Raw genomic sequence first — 24,872 nt, forward strand, 5'->3', positions numbered from 1 at the left:
CAATCAGAAGGCCCCCACCTTCAGCCCCTTCTGTTTTGGCTGCTGGAATCTGCCTGATGCCTTTTCTGCCTGTAAATCCTCAACCCCGACCAGCCTGTTTTCCAGCCCCAAGAGTGTTCGTGTTCCATATGCTCCCCAGCTGGCTACCAGCTCAGTCTCCTACAGATTAAACTCGGGTTCTAGAACATTCTTTTCAAACATGACCTTTCCTTAAAAAAAGGCAATACATCAATGGTTGGGAAATCAAAGCAGCTACACACACACACACACACACACACACACACACACACACACGCACACACACGCACACACGCACGACTACATGCAAGCACGCTCATGGGCATCCATCCACCTCCCTACAGCTCCATGTGAAAAGCCATCTAACTCATTAAGCTGTGCTTCACCATTTCCCAATAAACTTTTCTGTTTTCTTGCCACAGAGGTTTCTGTCAGAGCACACGCAATGTCATTACTGACCCCTGCGCCAATTCAACTCAGCCAAACTCCTCAGCGGTTGCTCGCCTCTAGAAAATTCTCTCGATATGTTTGGGCCTTCGCCTCTCCACCTCCTGGGCCTTCCCCACCTCTGGTCCCCACTTCAGCCCATCTGTGCTCATCTTGTCGGCCTTTCGTACCAAATACAGGTCCAGGGTGGAAGGAAACAAACCCGCGGTCCTTCAGAGGGCTTGCGTCTTCGCCGTGGCTCTGCTCGTCTGAGCCGGGCCACCCTCCTTCTGGAACCAAACAAAAGCCCCAGGGGTCCCGGTCAACCCAGAGGCGCTTGCCTTTCAGCCTGTGGTGAAACACGTGTGCCTCGTGTGCAGCCCACTGGCCTGCTGTAACTTGAGAAGCGAGCGCAAGGAGTTTGGGAGGTCTCCTTAGATCTGGGGCTGGGAACCTGGAGGACGAGGGTTAGGCTGAAGAAGGTTCCAGGTCAGAGAATCAGTCCTCGGGGGCTGCGGCTCTTCCTGGGTTTGTGGAAAAAGAGCAAGGCCAGGCCTCACGGGGCAGCCGGCATGGCTTTGCACGGCCGCGGCCATCCGAGTTCGAAGCCTGGGGGATGCGTCTTCCTGGTGAAGTCAGACAAATCTCCAGGTAGCTGGGAGGTGACGATACGAATTTCATTTCTGCACACATGTTTGGAGGTGATAACATACATGCGTATGGTTTCTCCAAGCCCTGGTGGAGGGTTTCCACGCTGACTAAATGAACTAAAAAGCAGACGTACACACGCAGACATGCTCATGCATGGATGGGGGAGGGAAAAACAACCAAGATCTTCAAAAATGCCAAACCCTAAACACCAACCTGGAGAAAGCGTTGTTGGACGTGAGAGACAGACAGACAGACAGACCTATAATACAAGAACAAAGCTGTCCCATAAGTTTGCAAGAAGGAACAAACCCCATAGCCACCCATCCACACACTCTTCAGAAAATCACGTGTGTTGCTGGTAGGCCTGCTGAGCAGGGTTCAAGAGATCTGTGGAAGGGAAGTGGGTGAACCGGGGACTGCCTCCCATGGGGTAGCTGATTAAGACTCTTTAATTAGGATCAATCCCCCACTGTGAAGTTGGGAAATTCCTACCGGAATTCCAGAGTGAAGGCTCCTGAAAATTTCCCCAAACCTAACCACCAGAGGTAACCCTAAAGGGGCTTCTGATGGGCCAGGAACGGGATATTTTCATTACATTGCAAAATGATCTTATGAAGTAGGCACTATCCTCATTTTATAGACAAGGAAACAAAGGCTCAGAGAGGCTAAGTAACTTGGTCAAGTTCACACAGCCTGTAGAGGGGGGCGTCCTTATGAAAGGGCAGCGAGAAGCCCCCACCAATGGCCAACAGAGCTTCTGACCGTGGCATCCATCCAGGAAGAGAGGAATGGCAGCCTGGATACTGCCCCTTTCTGCACTAGGAGCTCGGGAGGCTGAAATGCCCACTTTGGGACAGGTGAGTTAGCCAAGGTCATGCCGCCACTGGCAACAAAGTCGGGCCAGAACCTGCCTTCCCTCCAGCCAGGCTCCTCACCCTGCAACACACCTCTCTGTTTAGCGAAGCTCCAGCAAGAAACCAGGCAACAAGGGAAGATGACAGAGAGCAAGTACATCTCCAGGAGCCAGACACCTGCCCTCCAAGGCCCTCCTGTGTCAGAGATGAGTGGAACTGCCAATCATCTCAATGGCAAACGTGTGCATGAGATGCAAAAGGCCTCCTGTGGACCTTGTGGAAGGCTCTGCCCTGGCCCATGAGTCTAACACGTTGGCTTTGGCAGACCTTGGATGCCCTTTTATGCCAGTATAGCTGCTGAAAGGGAACTGTGCTCCCCAGCACGGGGACGGAAACAGAGCTGCCCCACAGCCTGAAGCCCGGAGTTCCTTTCAGGCCTGTTTTCATCATCCCCGGGCTCAGCTCTCCCCTGAGCTGCACTTACCCTGGAAGCAAGCTGCTCCAGACTCGCTCTCGACATGTAGGCAAACTCCTTCCATTCCAGGTGGGGTCCATGACTCAGCCCTGCTGTTTAGAAACTATGCCTTCCCAGGCTGGACTCTGGGGTCTCCGTCACCCAAGCCCGTCTCCCCAGACCTTCCAGACAGGCCTTAAACCCATTTGGATTAGAAGTTCCAGAAGAGGAACATAAAGGCTCCTTAACTCCAACCTGAGAACCGGGCTTGGGTCAATCATAAGACTCCCAGTATCCTATTGGCGGGTTTACTGTGTTCTTGACATAGGCTCATGAAGCGGGAGCTTCCAAAGGTTTCCACACAGAGAACGAAGCTTTCCATTTCCCTAGGCCTGTGTGGTTCATTCTGAAATGCGAGGCTGCAGGAAGGGGATGGGAAGGTACTAGAGATGAGGAGACAGGACAGCGTCAGCACTCAAACAGGGATTTGCACCCTCCCTCTGCCACTTACCTGCTCAGTGGCTGCGGGCAGGTTAAATCCTCAACCCTCAGTTTCGCCACCTGTAAACCGAAGATGACAATTGCTACCTCAAAGGATTTGTGACAACTTACGGTGGGTGGCAGCATTTGAAAGCGCCCAGCACGTGGTGGGTACGTGGTAAATTCCTCATTTCCTGCCCTCGTGTTCTGGGCATCCAGAATCAAGTGCGATCTGATGATGCTCGTCACCAAAGCCTGTTTCAAAAGGGTCATGTCCCATAAGGGACACAGACGCTGTTAGGCATGTGTGTCCTTTACGGGAGGCCAGATCTCGGGGCACAGGCTGCTCCAGATATTGAGGGCACACACGGGCCTTGCATGGAGGCAGGGCAATCCAGAGAAGCGAACAGACAGGGTTTCAGGGCAGTAATGCAGGGTCCACAGTGGTATGGTGGGTACCTCGCGTCTCCGACCAGATGGGAGATGGGAGTCCTTAGGCTCCAGACCCTGGAGGGTGAACTGCTTCCCAGGCGGAAAAACACTTGGAGGGCATCACTAGTGTCTGCCTTGGCAGGACAGGTGTGGCCATCACCAAGTGACCCCTCGGCTGTTGTGGACCCCTCCTGGGATCAGTAGGCACCCGGAAATTTCCCTCCAATTGAGGTTTTTACATCTAAGGGAATGACTCAACCAAAAATGATACAGAGCTCATGTATAGTAGACTCTAAAAAAGCTGAACTCACAGAAGCAAAGAGTAGAACTCTGGTTGCCAGGTGCTGGGGATGGGGGAAGAGGAGATGCTGGTCAAGAGTACGAATTTCAAATTTTAAGAGGAATAGGTTTGGGGGAGCTAATGTACAGCATGGGGGCTATAGACAACAATACTGTACTGTACACTTGAAAGTTGCCATGAGGGTAGCTTCTAATCGTTCTCACAACAACAACAATGGCACTTGTGTGAGGTGAAGGATGTGCTAACTAACCTTACTGCGGTAAACATTTCGCAATATATACGTGTGTCAAATCATCACACTGTACACCTTGAACTTATGCAATGTTATATGTCAATTATATCTTAATAAAGCTGGGTGGCGGGAGAACAAAAAAAAAAACACCAAAAACCAAAAATGATAGAGGAACACAATACCAAAGTAAGGAGAGGGAGGGAAGGGATAAGGAACTTCCATTCTTGAATATCTACCCTCTGTTGGGACGCCTACCGCAGTAATATAGCTGAATCATGGCAACCTGTGGGGTAGGCAAGACCCATACCCACATCTGAATCTCTGACTCCAGGAAACCTGGGCTCAGGGAGCCTTCAAAACCCTGCCCACAGTCACAGGGGGCAGCTGGAATTTGAACCTAGGTCTGACTCCAAAGCACCAGCCTTTTTCAGTTCCCCCTGCAGCACCAAGAGGGACCAGCAGAGGAAAAGGAGGCGGGGCTCCAAGAGAATCTCTTAGGAGCACATTTCTCTTCTGTTTGTAGATGACTCATGATCCATTTCTGCTTCTGGGTAACCACACAATTATTTCTGTTACAAATAGTTAAAAAATGTTTCCTATGTGCCTCAGAAAACCACTTACAAAAAACAAAACAAAAACTGAAGCCAAAAAAAAAAAAAAATTCCATCCTTAACAATCTCAAACCCCCAAACAACAAATGTGCTGAAAAGAAACTTCCAAAACGAAAATTGCCAGCTTCATTGTTATTGTTTCGGGACTGTAACATTGGAGCAAATCATAACTCTAATTGGCAAAACTGACAGCAGAGAAAGGCGAGTAGGTTCTGGGCAGCGAGCTTGTTGGCCAGAATAAAGGGTGCGGCTCCAAGCTGCCAAGCATCACTGCAACGGAGGTGGTAACAGTTCTTTTAATTAATGAATCAACCATGAGGCATCCCGGAAGGGGGGATATAACTGTGTCTACACACAACTCTGACATCAGCCGATTTTAACAAGTTTACTAAAACGACAGTCATGGCCTTGACAATACTGAATGCAAAATACTGGTGTACACAGATTTTACAGGGCGGTGGCTCCCGAGAGCCGGGTTACAAGGATCAGGTTTAACAGATGGGAGAGGCCTGAGGGAAGGCAAGCACACGGATTTTATTGAGAAAAAAAGCTTATATACTGTAGGGTTGCTGAAGTTTAATAAATAAAGGTCAACTTATAATATATAAAAACAATATAAACATTTATATGCTACATGCATATTGTATAATTTAAAGTAATAATTTATATATGGGGAGAGATGCCAATTTATGTTCTTCCGATTTTTCTCGACAAGGCACACACACAGGATGTGTCTATCCGTATCCACCGCCAGCCGACCAGTTTGTTGTTTTCTGACGTCAGTGCCCGGACGTAGGTTTGGGAGGTTTTGCATTGAGAGTTCCAATGTTTATCGTCAATGCCTCTGCAACCGTTCTTGACAGGCCTGGCCTCTTTACACCTCGTCTCATAAAAATATTGTTTGACGGGAGAGTTGCCGGTTTTGATCTCCCCCAGCACCGTGACCTGGTGTCCCCGAATGTCGATGGCCGATGACTTGTCGGTCACCCACAAGCTCTCGCTGTCACACACGGAGTACTCCCCTCGGTGACTCTTGTGCTCTGCATACCTCTTCCTCCGTGCCGTTCTGTTGGTGGCCACGGGGTTGCCCACGTAATCCTCCATGAGGTACAGGGGAGGGGGTTCCATGGGGGTGCTGTCACTCAGCAGGACCCGGGGGGAGTTGTAGCGTCTCTGATGCCGCAGCAGTTCGGGGCCCATGGCCGTCATGGGCTGGAATTCCGGCTTGGCGGGCTCCCGGGGGGCCTCTGCTTTGGGCAGGGTGTTCTGGTAGTTTTCCTTAACGTCCACCATCTGCTTGGAGAGCTTGTTTTTTAAAATATCTGCCTGGATCAGCTTAATAATCAGGGAATTGAGCGAGTCTTCCGGCAGACTCCTTTGATCCATGCTGTTACCTTGGATGCCACGGAGATAAGCGAGAAATATCACATAAAACAAGATGGACATCACCTTGTTCACCTGTAAGATCTGAAAAGGAAACATAGGTGTTAACAGAAGGTGGTGGCCGCTGGGTCCGTGTCATCCTGAACCAGAGGCTGAGGATCCCTGTGAGGCAAGAGAGAGAGAGCAGGGTACCACCATCCTAGGGGAGCATCAAAACGCCCCTGTACTGGCCAGAGACAGAGGCTGTCTATCTCTCTCCCCTTCCCCTGGGAAATACTGCCTTTTACGAGCCCTCCTTTCTCTCCTAGATGTCCAAGTGCCTTCACCTCAACAATCTTTCCTCCAGCATCGTGGCTGTGTGAGAGGGAAAGAGGTGTGCCTGTGTGTGTAAGAGAGACAGGGCAAAATCATCTTTTTCACGAGGAAACCAAGAACACTGCTGGAAGGACTACAGCCTAGAAGAGTCAGGTCTTTCCCGAAGACCCGGGTCACAAAGAGGCAGGTGCGCTTGACTCCAGTCTTTCAACCTCCATCTCTTTCCTGGACAGATAGCACCTGTCACCTTTGCACCTGATGTCTACCATCTGCAGCCTTCTGCTGTGTGTGGATGATGTCCTGCCACTTCTTTATTTTATTTATTTATTAAAAAAAATTTTTCCTGGCTGTGCCATGCAGCCTGTGGAATCCTAGTTCCCCAACCAGAGATGGAACCCATGCCCCCTGCAGTGGAATCACTGGAAGCGTGGAGTCTTAACCACTGGACCGCCAGGGAAGTCTCCTGCCACTTCTTTAAAGGTCCCTTGAGCCTGAAAAGATCACATCCCACTCCACCTCGGCAAAATACGAAGAAATGGAACCTGAAAATTATAAATGCGTACGTACATTTTTAATTAAAAAAATATCAGTGGTAGTAGCTTTGCAATTGTCTCAAGAATCATAGTTCTCTTGCCCCCTTCACTGCAGCCCCTGAGATCTCTCAAAGGAACAGATACCCCAAGGCTGGGCCAAGCCCAAGGTTGGGTTGGGCCAGTTGCTTCTATATCCATAGCATCAGAGGTGGCTTGTTCTTGGCCAGCCTGGCAGAGCTGTTCTCCTGCCCTTGTAAATGACCATGCGGGCTGCGACCTATGCTGTGAGAGGGCCTGAGTGTCAGGTGCTCTGCCGACCTCTCCAACGGACATCCTTGCCAAGGTGCCCACCTGATCCCCAGAGACCCTCTTCACAAGACGGCAGCCCCCCCAAAGCACGACCTGTAGAAGATGGAGACACAGCTCAAATTAATGGGCTACACTTGCCCTGAAGTGCAAGATTCCCTGTTAATTTTTCATGTTTGACTTTTTAAGTTTCCACTATGAAATGTTCCTTTAATGGTTCTGTTTCTAATTCTGCTGTCTCCTTGTTTCAATGGCATCTTAACCCATCAACGCTCTCCTTCTGTTGCCATAGTAGAACCTCGACTTGGGGTTTCTGCTGAGTCCTTGTGGAATTAGAGGGCTGATCTTGACATACCTTCATTGCTGGTCTCTCCCTCGCTAGAGCACAGCCCTGATTTTCCGAGGGTTGGCACAGGAAGGAGATTTTTCTGGTGGGGAGGGCTGGCTGCACTAATGACCCCTCCCGTGCCCCGTGCTTCACACCACTTGCCTAGAGGTGCTTATTCTGTAATTACCATTGAAGCCACCTTACTGTCCCCAGGCCTTTCTCGTTTCCTCTTTAAAACTCTAAGCATGGAAAATAAAATCCTTCCCTTGGTTCACCTTTGGTATTTTGAGAAACCCAGGGGTAGAAGAGAAGGGAAATAAACAAATGTGGCACAAGACATAGAAAATCAGCCCTGCTTACCAAGTACCCGTGTCTACGCCTGCCCGAGCTAACTTGCTCCCGGGACTCAGAGGCATCCTCTTTCCCCATCTCGCTGGAAGAACTGTGCTCTTGTCCCCAAAGGCCAACAGCGTTGCTGTCACTTTCTTCCAACTTCCTCCTCCTGGCGCCCAGCCTGTCTCTCTGATAAGGGGACCGTCTTCCTTGCATGGGAATTACTCTCTGGACAACTGACTCCTTCAAGGTCAAGGCTGAGAGAAGGACTCTAGCCGTGCTGCCCACCTCTAGAGATTGCCTCCAGGAATTGTATTATCCTGGGAAAATGGTTCCCACAGGATAACTGATCTTCCCCCCAACTCTGCATAAGAGTGACATCACCTTCAATCTTGCAGGCCCAACAAAATCAAGCTTGAACACAAAAAGTGTGGTGCACATGCAACTAGAATTATACCCCCTTCTCCCTTCCAAAATAGAATACAGCTGCAATAAAATAATTTGGGATGGAGAGGCTATCAAAAAACAATTTATGAAACCCCCCAAAAGCTCAGCCACTATCAACTAAGAATAAGCAGGCTACCTGCTCACAGGGAACTCAATCAAGTGTGGTGAGTGGAGGGAGGTCCCAGGTCCAGTAAGAGTCACGCCTAGATTAGTAAGGTCATTGCAAGGGTGAGTTGGTAGGAAGAACGTTGATGGATTGGCCTGCTATATGGGAGGTGGCCTGTATAGGGAACCAAAGGATGTAAGAAGGAGAAGGGTATTTAATCCAACTCCTTCATTTTATAGATGAGGAAAACCCAAACTGCAGTTTAAAGCAGAGGAGAAGCACACAAGGGCAGAGAGGGGGGCTCCGCACTCTGGGCCCAGCATTCCTTTTCATCACGTCATGATCGGGCTCCCACGCCCCACCCCTCAGCCCTACTCACTGTTCACGAGCCGCTTGAATAAGCTTTACGGCCCATGTGACCCTTCACCTTGCACACTTTCATAGCCTCCTCTCCTGCTGAAATTTTGCTCATTCTTCAGTGCCTGGTTCAGAAGCTAACTTTTCCACGATGCTCCCCTGATAGCGGCAGCCCGGCCTCCTTTGCATCTCCATGGCATGGTGGCAGGTGTCACAGCCCTCATGGCATGACGTGGTTTACTCCCTAGACTCTCTCCTCCAAGGCCAGGAGCCCCTTCCTTCCTGTTTGTGTCTGCCTCTCCCCTGAGTCCACACCACAGTGAACACAAAGCGGGTGCAGTGAGTCAGAGATGGACCGAGGGTGGCTGGAACGCCTGCCCTCCACGCACAGAACTGGCTACCTAGTATGCAGGGCCTAGGGCAAACATTTCTCAGAGGCAGGAGGGCGGCAGGAGGCGTGACCACGTTTGAGGCAATGCTCGGAGCCCCCAGGTGCATGCTCCATAGTCCCATAGGACCTCACTTAGAAAACCCACAGTCAAAAATAAAATTCTTCTGAATTTCAAGATGGTAACCACAGAGCGCTACACCTTGAGTTTGAGGTCCCCTCTCTGAGCGCCAGACTCTGTGTGATGCCCCGGCTGCAGGAACTAAGACAGTTCGTCTTGGTGAAATTGTTTGAAAGTAAGGGAGGAAAGTTATCGTTGGTCAAAAGGGATGTGCAAAGCCCACAGGGTGCTGCGAGGCAGGGTGCAGCATGCAGGGCCATGAACAGGAGTTGTGACTTTAGTGCAACCCGGCAGGGAGGGCCCGGGGTTGTGGACAATGAGAAAGGCTCCTGAGACCGCCTTCCTTGCTCCCCTGGGAGGTGGGGGATTGGGGGAGAGGTCAGGATCGTCAGAGAGGAAGACCTCGTCGCTGATATTGCAAAGAATCGCCAAAGCACAGTGCTCAGATCGTACAAAGCAGACTGACTAGTAGTTGATCTATTATTGTTTTTCAGTTCTCTACAGAGAATTGTAGAGGCTGGACTGTTCCTACCAACCCATCTACCTGTGGGAGCCCCAAGGCAAACCCCAGTACCCCCTCGGGTCCCAAGCACACAAATTCAGCACAGAGACATCAGGCCAGCACTGCTGGTAGTGGGGTGGGACAAATGAACAAAATGAATTATATAAAAATTCCCAAATGCCCCTTAGCATGGGTCCTACCCATTTCTGGATCTGGATGGTTGCTTACCATCAAGTCCAAAAACTCGTCATGATACTTTGGAATAAGTCCTGGGAGTAAATCATCTGCAGGCTGGTAAGTGTTTCTAGATATTTGCAAGGCTGCGTTAAAACCCAGCAGGCTTCCTGCGGATTCCACTTTTTGATAATCTGCTTTCAGGTTTTTCACAGAGAGCAAGCCCAAGAATGTCGCTAATAAAATTCGCCCAAACACAGATGTTGGAGTTGGAAGGGGCCATAGAGAACCACCTCGTTTTTACCATTAGGGACACTGAGACCCGGAGCAGTGTAAAGCGAGCTGTGTAAGGTCTGACTGCTACACGACACAGAGAGGGACAGGGGGCCCTTGGTGATTAAGCGTAACAGAGATCGCATGGCCAGTGCATAATCAAGGTCATTGTCAGGGGTGAAAAGTGACATCATTAGGAAAGCACTTAGCACCGTGCCTGGCACGTAGTGATCCACTGGACAGGTTAGATGAACATGAACCTCAGTTACCTGTGACAGCAGAAGACGCTGCACGCCTGCCCTCCATGAACACACACCAGGTAGCAGAGGGCTAATTCCCTGGAGTGGGGAGTGGAAGAGGAAAGGCAGTACCAGGAAGGCGCATCAGTGAATGTTTCAATTTAGAGAGACTTCTATGCTCCTTCGCTAGTGGTGACTGCAGTTTATAGAGACCCCCATTTAAGCAATGATCCTACTGAGTTATCCTTGTCTGAATGGCTCCTCCTGGATGACTAGGCCACGTCTTTCTCATCCCCCCGCCTCCGACGTCCGGCACAGGGCTGCACTGTTGTCGAGTCTCCAGGTCCATTTACTGAATGAGCACCTACTACAAGCAAGACCTACACAGCTTCCTGGCCTGGGATTCTGTTTGGGTTTCTGCCAAGCCTGGTTTGGAAGCCAATCAACTCTGCCTTCTTCTCCCAAAGAAAATACAGGCCTGGCTCTGAAGCAGGCCAGGATCCCCACGCTCTTCTCGGCTATAATTGGAAAAAGACCTGTTAAAGACCTCCGTTAGACCCCTTCCTGCACTCTCCCCAGTGCCCGTTTTCCCCGCTCAGAGTTTTCCAAGATCCTGACCAGCTTGCAGATGCTATTTTGCTCGCTTAGAAATGCTTTCCCACATATGGTGTTTTCCCAGTCCCTGGAGCAACATTCCTACAAGGTTTCACCATCCCTCAAAATACTCAAAAGAGAGCAATTTCTGATTCCTCCTTTTTGGCTCAGTGTACAATACACACAGAGGGTTTGGGGTCTGGAAGGAGCAGCTGAAATGGAAGAGAAGCTGGTGAGGACGGTGGTACAGGGTCTGAGGCCACAGCAACCAGGGTCTGTCCTGCCACACGCGGGAGATGGGGGCCATCACCGCTGAGTTCCAAGTCACCTCTCTAGGACTAGCTCCCTGGCACGTGCGAGCCACCGCCTGGCCATGAACCCCCAGCCCTCGCTTGTTGCATGTGTACCGAGTGAATTTTGTAGCCTGGGCAGAGTGGGGTCACCAAGCACAAAAATCTTCTTGCCGGGAACTGACATACATTGCATCTTTCATCTTGGTAACAACCCCTCGGAGGTAGGTAGTTACATTTCTCATTTCAGAGGGGGAAACCAAGGCATGGGGAGGTTTAATAATTAGCTAACAAGCAGCAGAGCCCAGACTGGATGGCCGTCTGCCTCTGGAGCAGATGCCCTGTGCTGTCTGTCTGTCCCGGCTCTCACACAGTCCAGAGGAAACTCAGGTTCCAAGCCTGGAGCCAGGACAGCTCCACCCGGCAGGCTGAGCATCCCCCCAAGAAGCCTCTAGGCAGCTCTCAGCAGTTTCCGGGGGCTTGAGGCCACCACTCCTGTTTCCTCCTCTCAGATTCCCCATGAAAGAAAACACAGTTCAGTTTCCTCCCGTCCTTCCTGGGCCTGATGCCCTCCAAGGTCAGGCCCCTGCAGGTGCCTGTCCCACGTGTTGCTTCATACAGAGCACAGAATGTACCACGTCAGACCCTGGGTTTGGCCCCAGTGCTGCAAAATGGGGTGAATAGCACGGAAGGCATAAAGGCTCTGTTCTAGCTTTCCTAGGGGAGGAGGTGTGAGAACAAAGGTGGAAGCACTTTTTAACTTGCCAAGTGCTGAATATGCAAATTCTAGAGATTTCATTTTGTCCAGGGCAGCCACCTCCGCCGGAGACAAGTGCACTTTCTGGCGGGGGTGACCGAGGACACTGGCCAATTGTAGCCATAAGGACCTAATTCTTTGGAGAATTTCTGCAGCGATGACCTGGTCTCTGATGAATGCTAAGATGTCCAAAGACCACATCCTGCCAGATAACCCTACTATCTTGTTCAGGGAGTGGAAAGAGAGAGAGGTGGGGAGGCGATAGATTTAAAGCAGAATGACCAAAAGGAAAGGAATGTGGTGGAAACATTAAACTAAGGCCATATAAAAGGACTGGCCAGGCTTGTTCTCCTGTCTTAATTGCAAAATTAATTCAAATTGGCTTTGTTCTGAACACGGGTCCTGAGGCCTCAAAATGAGTCAGTCGGGGCCACATGAAGATGCTCTGACCCCTGACAAGGCTGGGAGCCGGGAGAGACAGGTCCCGGTGGAGCCTCTGCTGGGGACTGGTCTGGTTTTGGTTAATTTCTTTAATAATGATCCGGAAGCAGGAGAGAGGAAAAAGTGGCAGGTTAATTGAAACGCACGGATGCCGCTTGAAGGGAAGGCGCTACAAACACGGATGAGGACAAACCAATTATTCCCCAGCCCCCGTGTGGGCGGGCCGCCTGGAAGAAGCAGGATGAGATTAGACTGGAAACACGTAGGTTAACTCACTGGGGGCAAGGTGGATCCAAAACCAACAAGGGAGGGAAACGCTTGTGAAAGGATGGAGGGAAGGAGCGACGTGGGGTGGCTGAAAGGAGCGGATTAGAAATGAAGTCACAAGAACTGGGCTGTGTGGGGGTTCATGGTGCTCTTCCCCCAACGGCCCTGCATGCATCCCTCAAACCCATGTCACTCACTCTTATTGCACCTCTGAGGGTGGCCACTCTTCCCTGTCTTAAGGAGAACAAGAACACATACATTGACCTTTAGAGAGGGTAAGAAATCGAGCCGAGATCAGAGAACTAGTCAACGACTGTCATCAAAGATGCTGGTGAGCATGGTCTAAATTCCGCCCCCAACCAAAAAGGATCACCTCTCTGCTGTATTTGGTGAGACCTCATTTGAGACCCCTGATCCCTGGGCAGGTCTGCATCACATAGAGTCCATACAGGTGACAGCAGAGGCAGGGAGATGGAGTCCTTCCCTGTTCTCTAAAAGCCCTGCATTCTGCAGAGTTCCTCTTAGTGAAACTTACTTCACTCAGGGGTCTGAAACCGACTGACACAGACGACGCTTGGCCCAAGATCTGAAATAGGACAAGGTCCTCGGTTTTCAGGGGATGCTGGCTTCCCAGTGGAAACAAGACAACCTATCAACAAGGAAGGTGTGTTCTAGGATGAAACGAAATGAAATAGAGACCTCAGAAGGGTGACTCACCTCCCTCAGAAAGGAACTGCTGAAACTGGTTCCTCTTGGAGGTCAGAAAATGAAGACAAGAGACCCCTGAAAGGACAAGGAGCCGGTCTCCCAAAAGCAAGCTAAACACCCAGAGCTGGAAGTAAAAAGCTGGGAGTTTCTTTTTCACAGCTGTTGGAAGAGGAATTTTACATTGTTCAAAGCATCCACTCATCGGGCCCCAAGGTAGTGAGAGACAGAAGGTATGGCACATGTCAAAACAATGTGCACCACAGCTCTGAGAAGAAGGTAGTACAGTTATTCCCCAGGCCAGGGAACCCTCTGGCTTGGCCCCATCTTGGCAGAGAGATCTGAAAGGAGCTTGGTATGCCGACACAAGCCCCAGGAAACCCAGATTTACTTCATCATTTACATCCTACCAACTCTCATTTCATGGCCAGAGGCTGGACAAGGAACAATCTGCAGAGAAAATCTGAGTCAATCCAGCTACCGATCATAACTGTGTTTATCTAGTACATTCCATTTTCTTTGTTCTGGGCACTAATGCTCATTCACCACTGTGCTTGAAGATGCACGTGCATGGGTTTGTGGTGGGCTTGTGTTTGCATGCGTGCACACACACACACACCTCGCACACACTGTAGCCTCCCCAAATGAGGATGGGTTACAGTCGAGTTATTTCCAAATTACTGTATCATTTAATATTCTGAGACATCTTGATTTTGGTTTCATTTTCTGCATCTGGGTTAACTCCATTTTTCCAAGTGTGGAAACACACAAGGGAAGGTTGCTTCCATTACACAGACAGTTGCGGGTACGGCTGGCGTTCAACTCTTAGCGTCAGAGAATAATCTCCCCAAGCAAATGACACTTCTTGTCCTAGAGGTACTCCTCGTGTTTGAGTTGGGTTGATGTGTCAAGCATATGTATTACCTGTAAAGTGCTACCCAGCTGTAAGCTAATTGTATCAGAAGGCTGTTGACCTTCAATCTTTAATAATTATAATAAATAATGATGAGGATGATCACTTATCTGCTTTGTCTACCCAGCCAAGGATGGGTCTCAAAATGGCAGAATAAGGAAGCTGGCTTTATCTTGAGAGCTGGGAGCGAAGGGAAATCCCAAATCAGGACTCTCATTCACTCTCCAGATGCCTCTTCCAAACCAAGACCGCAGCTGGCTTGGCAATGCCCAGATGTGTGACTGCACCCGCCAGGGCAGCGGCAGCGAGGCCGGGGTCAACCCAAACCACCCTGCTTTGGCCTCACGAAGACTTGGCCACAGTGAGTGTGGTCAGATGGCAGCCTTCCTCCTCCAGACTTGGCGATGGGGCCTGTGTCTCCCGCTCACGCCTCCCCCAGCCCACAGCCAGCCTCCTTCCACGAGGATGAGGGACTGACAGATGGTCCATGGCTGCCTTTGGTCTGGACGCCCTCTCCAGGAAACCACGCTGTCTGGGGACTCGCAGGGCCAAAGCCTTCTTCCACGGCTCACCCAGCCACCGTCCTTCACCTGATTCCCCTGCCAGGCCAGGAAAACAAGGCAGGAGAGGCGTCTGCACAGGAGATTTCCTGAGCCTCTTTGCGCCCCCTTGCAAAGGGAGGCTGGAATGGACACACAGGAAGAAAATCCATCTTCCACCCGAACCCAAGTGTGTGGAAGACACTTCATAAACACTATGATCCAATCCCAAACCATCTACCGACTTTCGCTCTGGGCAGCTGGGCAAGACTAGAAACCAACCCAGAGTTTGTCCTCTGAATTCTGGCACCAACACTGTGGACCCAAAGCTGTCATTCATCACAGACACAGTCATCATAACCGCTTGTAATAACAGCTAGTATTTACTGAGCCGCACCATATGCTGAGGACTTCTCCAGACTTTACATGGATTGTCTCAATTAATCTTCATGGATACGATTATCATGCCCACTTGTCAGCTCAGGAAACTGAGGCTCAGAGGGATTAAGTCATTTTGTCCGAGATCACGCATCAATTGAGAGGTGGAGCCAGGATGCAGACCCCTGTGTGACCCCCAGGCTGTACTTTTAGCCAGTACTGCAGACCACCTCCCAACTCGTTCCAGAGAGTTGAAGACACCTGCCACTTGCTTGCAGGGAGTGAGGCACCAAGCCCCACATTGATACATTAATGCTTCTTTCCTTGTTCTGAGAAAGAGATCTCCAAGACAGGTGCTCTGAAGTGCAAAGGGAACATTTCACCATCCAAGGCTGGGCATCGCCAATTCACAGTGGCTGAGAAGCATATCTATGCAACACTGGGCTGACGGGCTCACTTATCTGTGCTTTAGTTTCCCCAAATGTCACACATTCCTTTCCTCTGTCCTTATTGGATGGTAAAGAAGACCAAGAACCTAGGAATTCTTTTTGAAATTTGCTGGAATTTTGAAGGCGAGACAGATTTCTGATTATTTGGTTTTCATAGATTTTTAGCGTATTGACAAGGAGAAATAAAATAATACGGACTCTCGGCATGTCTCCCACTTTGATTTATGAATGAAAAGCATCTCTGCCACTGATCAGCTCTGTGGCTATGGGGGAATCACTGCTCATCCTGGGGTCTCAATTCCTAACGGGTGTTCTCCATAGGGCTGATGCTGGTATTTTGGGCAGGAGAGTTAGTTCTTCATTATTCAGTTTTGTCTCCCACACATGAAGCTCTGCCCCCAACCTACTAAATGTCAATCATGTCCCCAGTCATGGTGACGACCAAAAAAAGGCACTCACACTTTTCAAATACCATCTGGGGAGGCCTTATCCCTCCTGGTTAAGAATCACATAACATAATGCTGGTGGACTAAAGTGGTTCTCAGCCGTTTTTGACCCTTTTTAGAATGTGATAAAAACTAAAGAAAGTTTCCCCTAAAAAAATGCATGTGCACATATCAGAAATAGTTTGCAAAAAAATTCGAGGCAGTTCACCAGCTCCCCAAAGCCTAACCCAGAGACCCATAGATCCTCGGTGAAGAACTGTTGAACTAAACAGTTTTTCACAGCTTCTTTCCAGCTTTAATATCCTGTGCTTCTATACCCTCTGCTGACCCTGAGCCATTCCTTCACCAGACAAATGATCCTCAATACTGGTCTCGTTTTCTGGTCCTTCCTACTTTTCTGTGTCCTTTTGAAGCTACAGAGCCAGGCACTGGCATCCTAATGTACTAGAATTCTCATATAATGGGACGGTTACAGCAGGAAAGTGGCCTGCCCCAAATGCAACAATCAATTAATGGAAGAGCCACAACCAGAAGCCAGGTCTTCAGAGGTGCAGAGCTGTGCTGCCCATCTGGAACCAACACAGAACCATAAATATAAGGACAGCCAGAGGGAAACCTGCCCACAAGGTTGCAGAAGGGCTTCTCCGGGAGGTGCAGCGGAATCAGGACCAGCACAGCATGTGGAACGCTACACTGTGAGAGGGCTGGAGCCCTCGCAGCCTGACTCAGCTCAAGAGGTAGCCCATGAGGCAGAACCCTTCCCTTCCTTTTACAAATATTTGTGTGGCATCAGCACCATTGTCTAGTGACATCTGCACTCCTCAAGAGCTTTGGAATGTCATGCCTTTTCTCTTCCATCTCTGGTCCTGCCACCACTCTGGATGACTTCACCTCCAACCTGATGGCTTTTCCATCCCTTTGGTTTCCCTGTTCCTCAGCATACGCAAGACCAATGCTCTCCCTTGTCTTTGAAAACCTTGCTGTTTCTGAAGAGCTTCTCTGCGTTCCAGCCGACTGGCGTTATGACTGTGAGCGTGGCTGCACACTGTCTCAGGAGGAGAAGCTGGAGGAGGGAGGGGTGCAGGACAATCACAGAACATGGCCCAGGGGGACACCCCGGAAGCCTGAGAGAGGAGGCTTAAGCACCAATAGAGGCTCTCTTTTATATCAGATGGCAAAAGTGGATAAGTTCATTGCTCTGGAAGAGAGTGTAGCCAGAAGATGCATTGGGATCAAATACTGTGCACAAGCAGGTTGCTAGTTTAAAACATGCTGATTTCTGACACTCTTCCCACCTAGTGGTGGGTCCATGTGCCCTTCTCTTGTAGGTGGGTGGCCTGTGCCCATTTTGATCAATACAGTATAGAGGAAGTAACATTATGTGACTTCCAAGGCTAGGCTGTGAGCGGCCGTGCGGCTTCTGCCTGTTCTTGGGGCCCCGAGCTGCCAGGGGAGGCACTGACATTCAAGGCCACCATGTTGGAGACCCCCCTCACCGTGGTCTTGCAGCCAGTGCTGCCAAGGCACTCGTCTTGCAGGTGAACTGGCCTGGGTGACCCGTGCCAGCCCATCAGTCAACTGAAAACCACCAAGGACCTCTGTCAAGGCCACCTGACACAGAAGAATCTCCCAACCCAGCTCGACTCAATTCCCTGGGCCACAACATCATGAGAAATGAGAAAACAGTGGTTTTTTTTTTTTATGCCACCAAGTTTGGGAGAGTTTGTTACACAGTGAAAGATGGACAAACACCCAGAGCTGGAAAAAGTGCAGAGGATGAGAGGTGTCACCTTTTAGTGCCAGTGATGACATTTCACTGTTTGCTCAGAAGAGTCTGAGTACATTCCTGGAGGATGGTCTAAAATGGACCTCGGGGATCATTACTGGAGCCACGAAGAACAGGACCGTCCCCACGGAAGAGGCGAGCCGTCAGGCACCTGAGGCCCTGCAGCCAAGGGTCTGACTGCAGAGGGGCGACACCGAGCCAGGGGGCCATCTCTGCTCCTGGGGACCTCAGGGCAAGTGATTGTGGAGGGCTGGGGAGGAGGAGGGAGGGAGGGAGACACAGAGAGAAAGAGAGGACGGAGGGAGGAAGGCAGACAAGGCTTTCTTGAACAGGGTTTCAGCTGAGTCCAAGGCCCCTGCATGGTGGCTTTTGCCCCGGCTAGGGAAAAATGGGGGAGGAGAGACTGTCCCCCAATACCACCACGACTGCCGCCCAGAGGGTGTCTGCATCTAGATCCATCCGTGTTAGGAACCACTCCACCCCGCCAGCACCCAGAGCTGGCTAACCCCAGCCCAGCTGACATTTTCTTCCTAGCAGCCAGGGACACGAACACAAGCACGAAGGTATGAGCACTCAGGGTCGAAAAGGGCTTCCTGGTGGTGACACAGAATAGGCCACGCTCCTGCGGCCGCTGGGACCTTGTCCCAGAGTGGTCGGGGCAGCGCCTACAGCTCTCTGCCATCAGAGCAGAGCAGAAAGAGGAGGAATTCCAACCTGTACGCGAGCTGCTGGGAAACAGGCCAGCAGAGCGTGTGTGTGTGAGGTTATCTGTGAGTGTGCCTGTGTGAGTATGTGTGTCTGTGTGAGTATGTGTGTATGTGTGCATGTATGTCTGTGTCTGAGTGTGTGTGTGTGAGTGTATAACGTGTTTATTTGTGTGTATGGTGTGTGTGTGAATATCTGTGAGTGTGCCTGTGTGTGAATGTGTATGTCTGTGTGTGAATGAGTATATATCTGTGTCTGTGTGTGTATGTATGTCTGTGTGTGAATGTGTATATAGCTGTGTCTGTGTGTGACTGTGTGTGTCTGTGTGTCTGTCTGGGTCTGTATGTCTGTGTCTGAGTGTGTGTCTGTGTGTCCACGTTTATCTGTGTGTGTGTGTCTGTATGTGAGTGTGTATGCCTGAGTGTGTGTGTGTATGTCTGTGTGTGAATGAGTATATATCTGTGTCTGTGTGTGTATGTATGTCTGTGTGTGAATGAGTATATAGCTGTGTCTGTGTGTGTATGTATGTCTATGTGTGACTGTGTGTGTCTGTGTGTCTGTGTGTATGTCTGGGTCTGTATGTCTGGGTCTGAGTGTGTGTCTGTGCATGTGTCCACATTTATCTGTGTGTGTGTGTCTGTATGTGAGTGTGTATGTCTGAGTGTGTGTCTGTGTGTCTGTGTGTCTGCGTCTTAGTGTGTGTGTCTGTGCATGTATCTATGTGAATCTGTGTGTGCGTGTGTGCAGTGTGTTGGGAGAGGGATGCTGAGGAGGGGAGACATCCCTAGGGTTGGAGGAACACAAGGCTGGGGTGCGCCTTGCAGCTTTCCCAGTCAGTCTCCATGGGACCTCGGACAAGCCTTGTTTCCACCTCCCAGGCATCAGTTTGCTCTTCTACAAAGTGAGGGAATCCAGGTAAATCATCCTAAGATATTCGCAGTGTCTGCAGTCTGCCTACCCACAGAGGGGCAGAGACAAGGCTCTGGGCTCCCTGCTCTCTCTCTCTGGTCCCCAGGGGCACGGGGGGGGGGTGGGTGGGAGACGGCTCTGGGGTCCTGCTGACCCCACTCCCACCCCCCGCCAGCTCTGCCCATGTAAGGAGGAAGGCACATGGCCCCAGTGGCCCTCTCGGGTCCCCAGGAATTGGAAACATGTAAGGACAGGCTGGGGAGAAGCCCGGGAGATAGAAAGAGAAACTCTGGGTCAAGTTTGCATTTCTCATTATTCCTCCAACCCTTCTCAAATTCCTTTTGTTTAGAAACCTCCTTGGGTTTCTGAAGGCTGCCCCCTCCCCCATCCCACCCCTGGAAAAGTCTAGGAGCTCCTCCAGCCTGTAACCCTTCCGGATAACATGTTCCATATGTCGGTCACTCTCTGCATGAGATGTGAGCACTCCCTTTCCTGGTCACCTCCTCTGTGGTCTCCCCACAAGCCTCTCCCTAGAACAAGAGGCAGCGAGGGTTTCCATCAGGCTGGAGCCCGCTGAACCTGGGGATTCCTGCAGCTTTGCCTCCGAGTGCCCGGAGCGTGCCTGCCTTGGCCCCAGCCTGCCCACCACCACCGACAGCTGCACCAGACCCTCCTTTAAGCTCTGGGGCCAACTGAGCAGCGCTGACCCAGCTTGCCACGTTACCTGCTGAGAGCGTGCTTCTGCAGCAAAGCACACAGCCCTCTACTGTTGTCCTTTCCCACCCAGCTCCCCCTCCTCCTGTGGCTACCTACTGTGGTAAATAAAGGCTGAGGATTTTTCCAACACCACTTCCAATGCTTTTTGGGGGGGATGCGAGCACACCTTCCATACCTCTTCCCCTGACCTCTACCCCACACCCCCCGCCCCCTCTGATGCATCTTTTGGTGATTGAGTTTGACTCTTGAAAAATGCAATGCATGGCTTCACACTAGTTCTGGTGGATTTCCCAAAAGACAGAAGAAGGTGGGTTTTCACCCCTCTGGACGGGTTGAGTTGGAAAGGCTGAAGATGACCTCAAATAAGCACCAGTGAGCCTGAGAACTGTGTGGAGCTCGTCTTCCTCAAAAGCACAATTGTACTTAAAGGCTCCAGGCCCCCACGGGTGCCCGGGAGAGCAAGCAGAGGCTACCTTGAGACAGGCAGTGAGGCAACCCTTTAATCTAACAAACGCAGCCAGGAGAAGTGGGCAAAGCATCCATCAAGAGGCTCGAGGCTTTCACAGACACAGATCACGGGCAGAAAACATCTGGGGACATGGCAGAACCCCCTGATCTCTTAAAGGAAGGAAGGATGCTACACTAAGCACCTACTATATGCCAAGGACTGCAACTTAATACTTACATCCTACTGTCTTTAGCTTTTTGGGTGGAGATGAAGTTAGGAAAATTATAAAGAGAGGGTATTGCTAATTTTAAAGCTGAGAAATTTAGGGCATAGCGTAGGTGAGTGATGGGCTCAAAGCTGTCACAGCCAGAACCAGAACCGTGCTTCCTGACTCCTGATCCAGCACTCTTCCTAAAAGATAACCTCTCTATTCTCAAAGCCCTGAAGAATCCAGAAGACAGACCATATGCCTGGGACCGCCCAGGAAGTAGAGATCCCCCAGCTCTCTGGGAATTTTGGGAGAGTCCCTACAGCTACAAAATGCAGACTGCACTTTTCTCTAGGCCCACTGCCTCTTTGATGCACCAATTCATACAAAGTGGATCATTTCCAAAGGTGGGCCACCTCTGGCTGCAGGAGCCTCTTCCTATGCAGGGAGATGGGTGGGGCCGGTCCTTGGCTCAAGTTCTGCACCTACTTCTTTCTAAGCCTCCCCAGTCCCCCCTCCCCCATTCCTGGCTCTATTCCGTCTGAAGATTTATTGTATTCTGGAGATCAAACAACTGGTTAAGCAAAAGCCTGTGTTAAAAACAATCTTTCTCAACAATACCTGTTTTAAGAAAATGACAACAATCGTGAAGGAAAATGTGTTTGATGATGGGCATGAGACTAATGAGACAACTGAACTAGTATAATTGGGGGATCTCACTTCAGAAGCTCCAATTACGCTTGATGGGCTTTGGCAAGGAACCCTGCAATTTGGTACTAATGAATGCATTAACATAGAGGGTAAGTTGGAACCCAAGAATGTACAGGAATGTGTCCTGACACTGTGCTGGGCACGCAGTAGGAGGGCCACCGAGGACCTGATGAGCTGAAGTGGAAAAGGGTTGGAGACCTTAGGACAGGCAGTCATTTCTAGCCAACAGACCAGCTCTTCTGCCTCTGAACCAATTTGCAGAGTTTGAACCATCTACTTCAGGGAGATCTATTTTGGTTTACTAGAAAGAAGGCTCTAGTGAGTTTCCAGGCATGCCGTCGAAATGGCCAGATTCACTGGATTTAATAGAGAGGATTGCAAAACAGTTCTTTCCAGACCTGAGGCTCTGTGATTCTATGTAAAGGCAAAACGCTCCACCATGGGGACGTTGATGGGGCCATAGCGATGTGTGGGAACAGTCAATGACCTCCACCCTGAAGTGGGTGAGTCACATGGTGGAGAGGAGGGGATGGCTGCAGACTGTAGTCAAACTGAAGGGTCTGGAAATATACTGGCATTGATTCAGAATGTGGAACTTTTGATCCTATAACATTTTATGTTCTAATTCCCCTTGGTGATGTTAATAACGCAGTTGGCTAGTGCCACACTGACAGAATTTATGAAGCAAAACTCATCCAAGAACAGGAAGGAATAACTTCAGTTTATACCCTACTTATGCCTCTGAAAAGGTTGAGTGCAAATCACATTTCTGTGAATTGATTTGTGTTTTAAAGATACTAGGAGGGTTTGCAACAAAAAATCTTATTGTGAATTCCTATGGAAAGCAGTAAATAACCACTCTTCCATTAAAATATATATATATATCAGACTAGTTTTAGCTTAAAGCAAAGTACATCTTTAAATGTAGAGTAGCTATGCTGTAAATATATCACAATTCCACAATGAACACGTGTGCTTTGAGATTAAATTCTTCACCAAGAGAATAAGACTTAATCCTTTGATGAGCTCTTCAGCTATCTGGGTGACCTGTTAACATGCATTATTCCTTATGGCTTATTCTTCAGGAAACTAGAAACTGGGAAGAAGGAAAGAGGGGGGAGAATTTTCTGCTGGCAGTTCCCATTTTTTCCACTCCCGTGTCCTAAACAATGTCAACCTAAGTGCCCATAAAAAATGACATGTCTGTCTTCTTCTCAAGGTCCCAATAAGGAAAGGAACAGAAGGAAGAGAAAGCAAGCAGAAATCAAGCATTCTGTACGTAGCAAAGGCTCAAGAATAATTATGATATCAATAATGATGATAGCATTTTCTCCTGCCTGGAACTTCGCTAAGATTTAATTCTGCAATAACCCTCTGAGGCAGGTCCCACAGTCGACAGTCACTTATCTGAAACCCTGTGTATTACTGTACATTACCTAACACTCTCCATGGGCCTGGGGCAGCCTCCGTGATTAAACAAGGTAATATTTCTATTGCAAAATTATAAATACTCACTTAAGAGAGATAAAGATTATGTCAATTCAGGTCATACTTTGCAGCCAAATCAGTCTGCTGAAACTTTAAGAAGGAACTCTGGGTTTTCAGAGCTTTGTGGGTTTTGGAATTGTAAAGAAGAGACTGCGGGAGTGCTTTATTCTCTCTACTTCGTAAATAAAGAAATAGGGCCCCAGAGAAAACAACTCGCCTCAGATCACACCACTGCCATACTAGAGCCGGGATTCAAACCCAGGTGTGTCTGACACCAAAACTCATTTCTCAAACACCATGCTATCTGGGTGATGTTTCCCATCTAAGAGATCAAGAGAATACGGAGGCCAAATTAACCCGTGATTGCATACACCCTTTTTATGTTTAAAGAATTTTAAATAAATTTCTCTAGAGATTCTTTTTCCATGTTATAAAAGTCATAAGAGCATATTGGAGAGCATTCTAAAAATACAAAAATACATAAAGAAATCTATCAACTCCCACAAGTACCCAGCCTTTTCTAAACACGTGCAAAGTTTTTCTAGGCATTACAAAGTTGAGATTGTTGAATACACATCCTTCTTCGACTGACTTACTTAATCGTATAATCTAAGCATTCTCCCATCATATTAAAATTGTACATAAACAAAGTTTTGATGGCTACATAATTAATATTCCATCCCAGGAAAGTGCCGTAATTTACTGGATTACACCCCCTTTGTAGGAAATGTATTATTTCCCATTCTCCATTCTCATAAATAATGCTGCAGTAAACATCTTCCTGTGCAGAGGTGACTGTGGGTCTGAGTTATTCCCATGGTCCTTTGCTTCAGACCTTCTTCTACCACCCCCCCACACCCCCCACACCCCCCCCACCCCACCTCCCTGGTCACATCTGCCCTGCACCTCCCCAGCCTCAGGTCAATCAAGCATCCATTCCTCCGGCTGATACTCGGGCTGCGGAGATGGGGAAGGGTGGCATGGGCACTGTTTGGTGCCAAGTAAATTTATGTTCTCAAGTTTGTCTCAGTCCTGGCTGTAGATCAATTTTTTGCTATTCTTCCTATGTCAGGTCTTTCTTCTGTTCCTCACAACAGCTCTCTCAAAACCACATTTATCTCCTGAAGTCTCAGAGCACAGAAAGTTTGCCTCCTACTTCAGAGAAAAAAAAAGAGAGGGTCCCCCAGGTAAGAACTCTTCACTCTGTACACACATCTCCTTGAATGCACACAGTTGAAATGGCCAGATGCTTTATCACCCTAACCAGCAAACTTTTGAAAGTGAAAGGGGGTGCTATTAATCATTTGGTTCGGGTAATGGCTACACGGCAGGCCTGCCCTGGATCCACCAGGACCCCACACTCACACTGAGTCCAGCCATAATTTCCGGTGAGTGTCTGGGTTGTCCTGGTCACATTCTCTCTCCAATAGCATCTACAGTGACATGCTGGTCCCACCGCCTCCCATTCACTCACAGGCTCCTTCCATCAGGGCCTCCATCCCAATCCTGTCTTCAACCTGCCCCTCTCTGCAGGTTTCCTTTCCTCAGAAGACACAGGCAGACCTCAGAGATTGCTTGCCCTGCGGGTTCAGTTCCAGACCACTTGCAATAAAGCAAATACCATGATAAAGCAAGTCACATGAATCTTTTGCCTTCCCAGTACATATAAAATTTATGTTTACACTACACTGTAGCCCATGAAATATGCAGTAGCATTGTGTCTAAAAAAAAAAATGTACATGCTTTAATTAGAAAATACCTTCTTGCTAAAAAATGCTAACCATCATCTGAGCCTTCAGCGAGTTGGAATCTTTTTGCAATCGTCAAATCAAAAATCACTGATCACAGATCACCATC

The 24,872-nt window shown here is 49.4% G+C and overlaps 1 protein-coding gene across 1 annotated transcript in view; it reads right to left on the bottom strand.

Moving 5' to 3' along the window:
* Nucleotides 1-4,804: 4,804 nt before the first annotated feature.
* The window catches only part of NTF3 (neurotrophin 3), a 65,270-nt gene continuing 45,202 nt past the window's right edge, over nucleotides 4,805-24,872 (bottom strand). Inside the window, exon 2 of the mRNA XM_061205132.1 lies at nucleotides 4,805-5,926. Within this exon, the coding sequence (XP_061061115.1) occupies nucleotides 5,147-5,926 (780 nt within the window). The 3' untranslated portion in view covers nucleotides 4,805-5,146. The remainder of the gene's footprint in view (nucleotides 5,927-24,872) is intronic.

This window comes from Eubalaena glacialis, chromosome 11 (genome assembly GCF_028564815.1).
Source record: "Eubalaena glacialis isolate mEubGla1 chromosome 11, mEubGla1.1.hap2.+ XY, whole genome shotgun sequence".
Classification (NCBI taxonomy): domain Eukaryota; kingdom Metazoa; phylum Chordata; class Mammalia; order Artiodactyla; family Balaenidae; genus Eubalaena; species Eubalaena glacialis.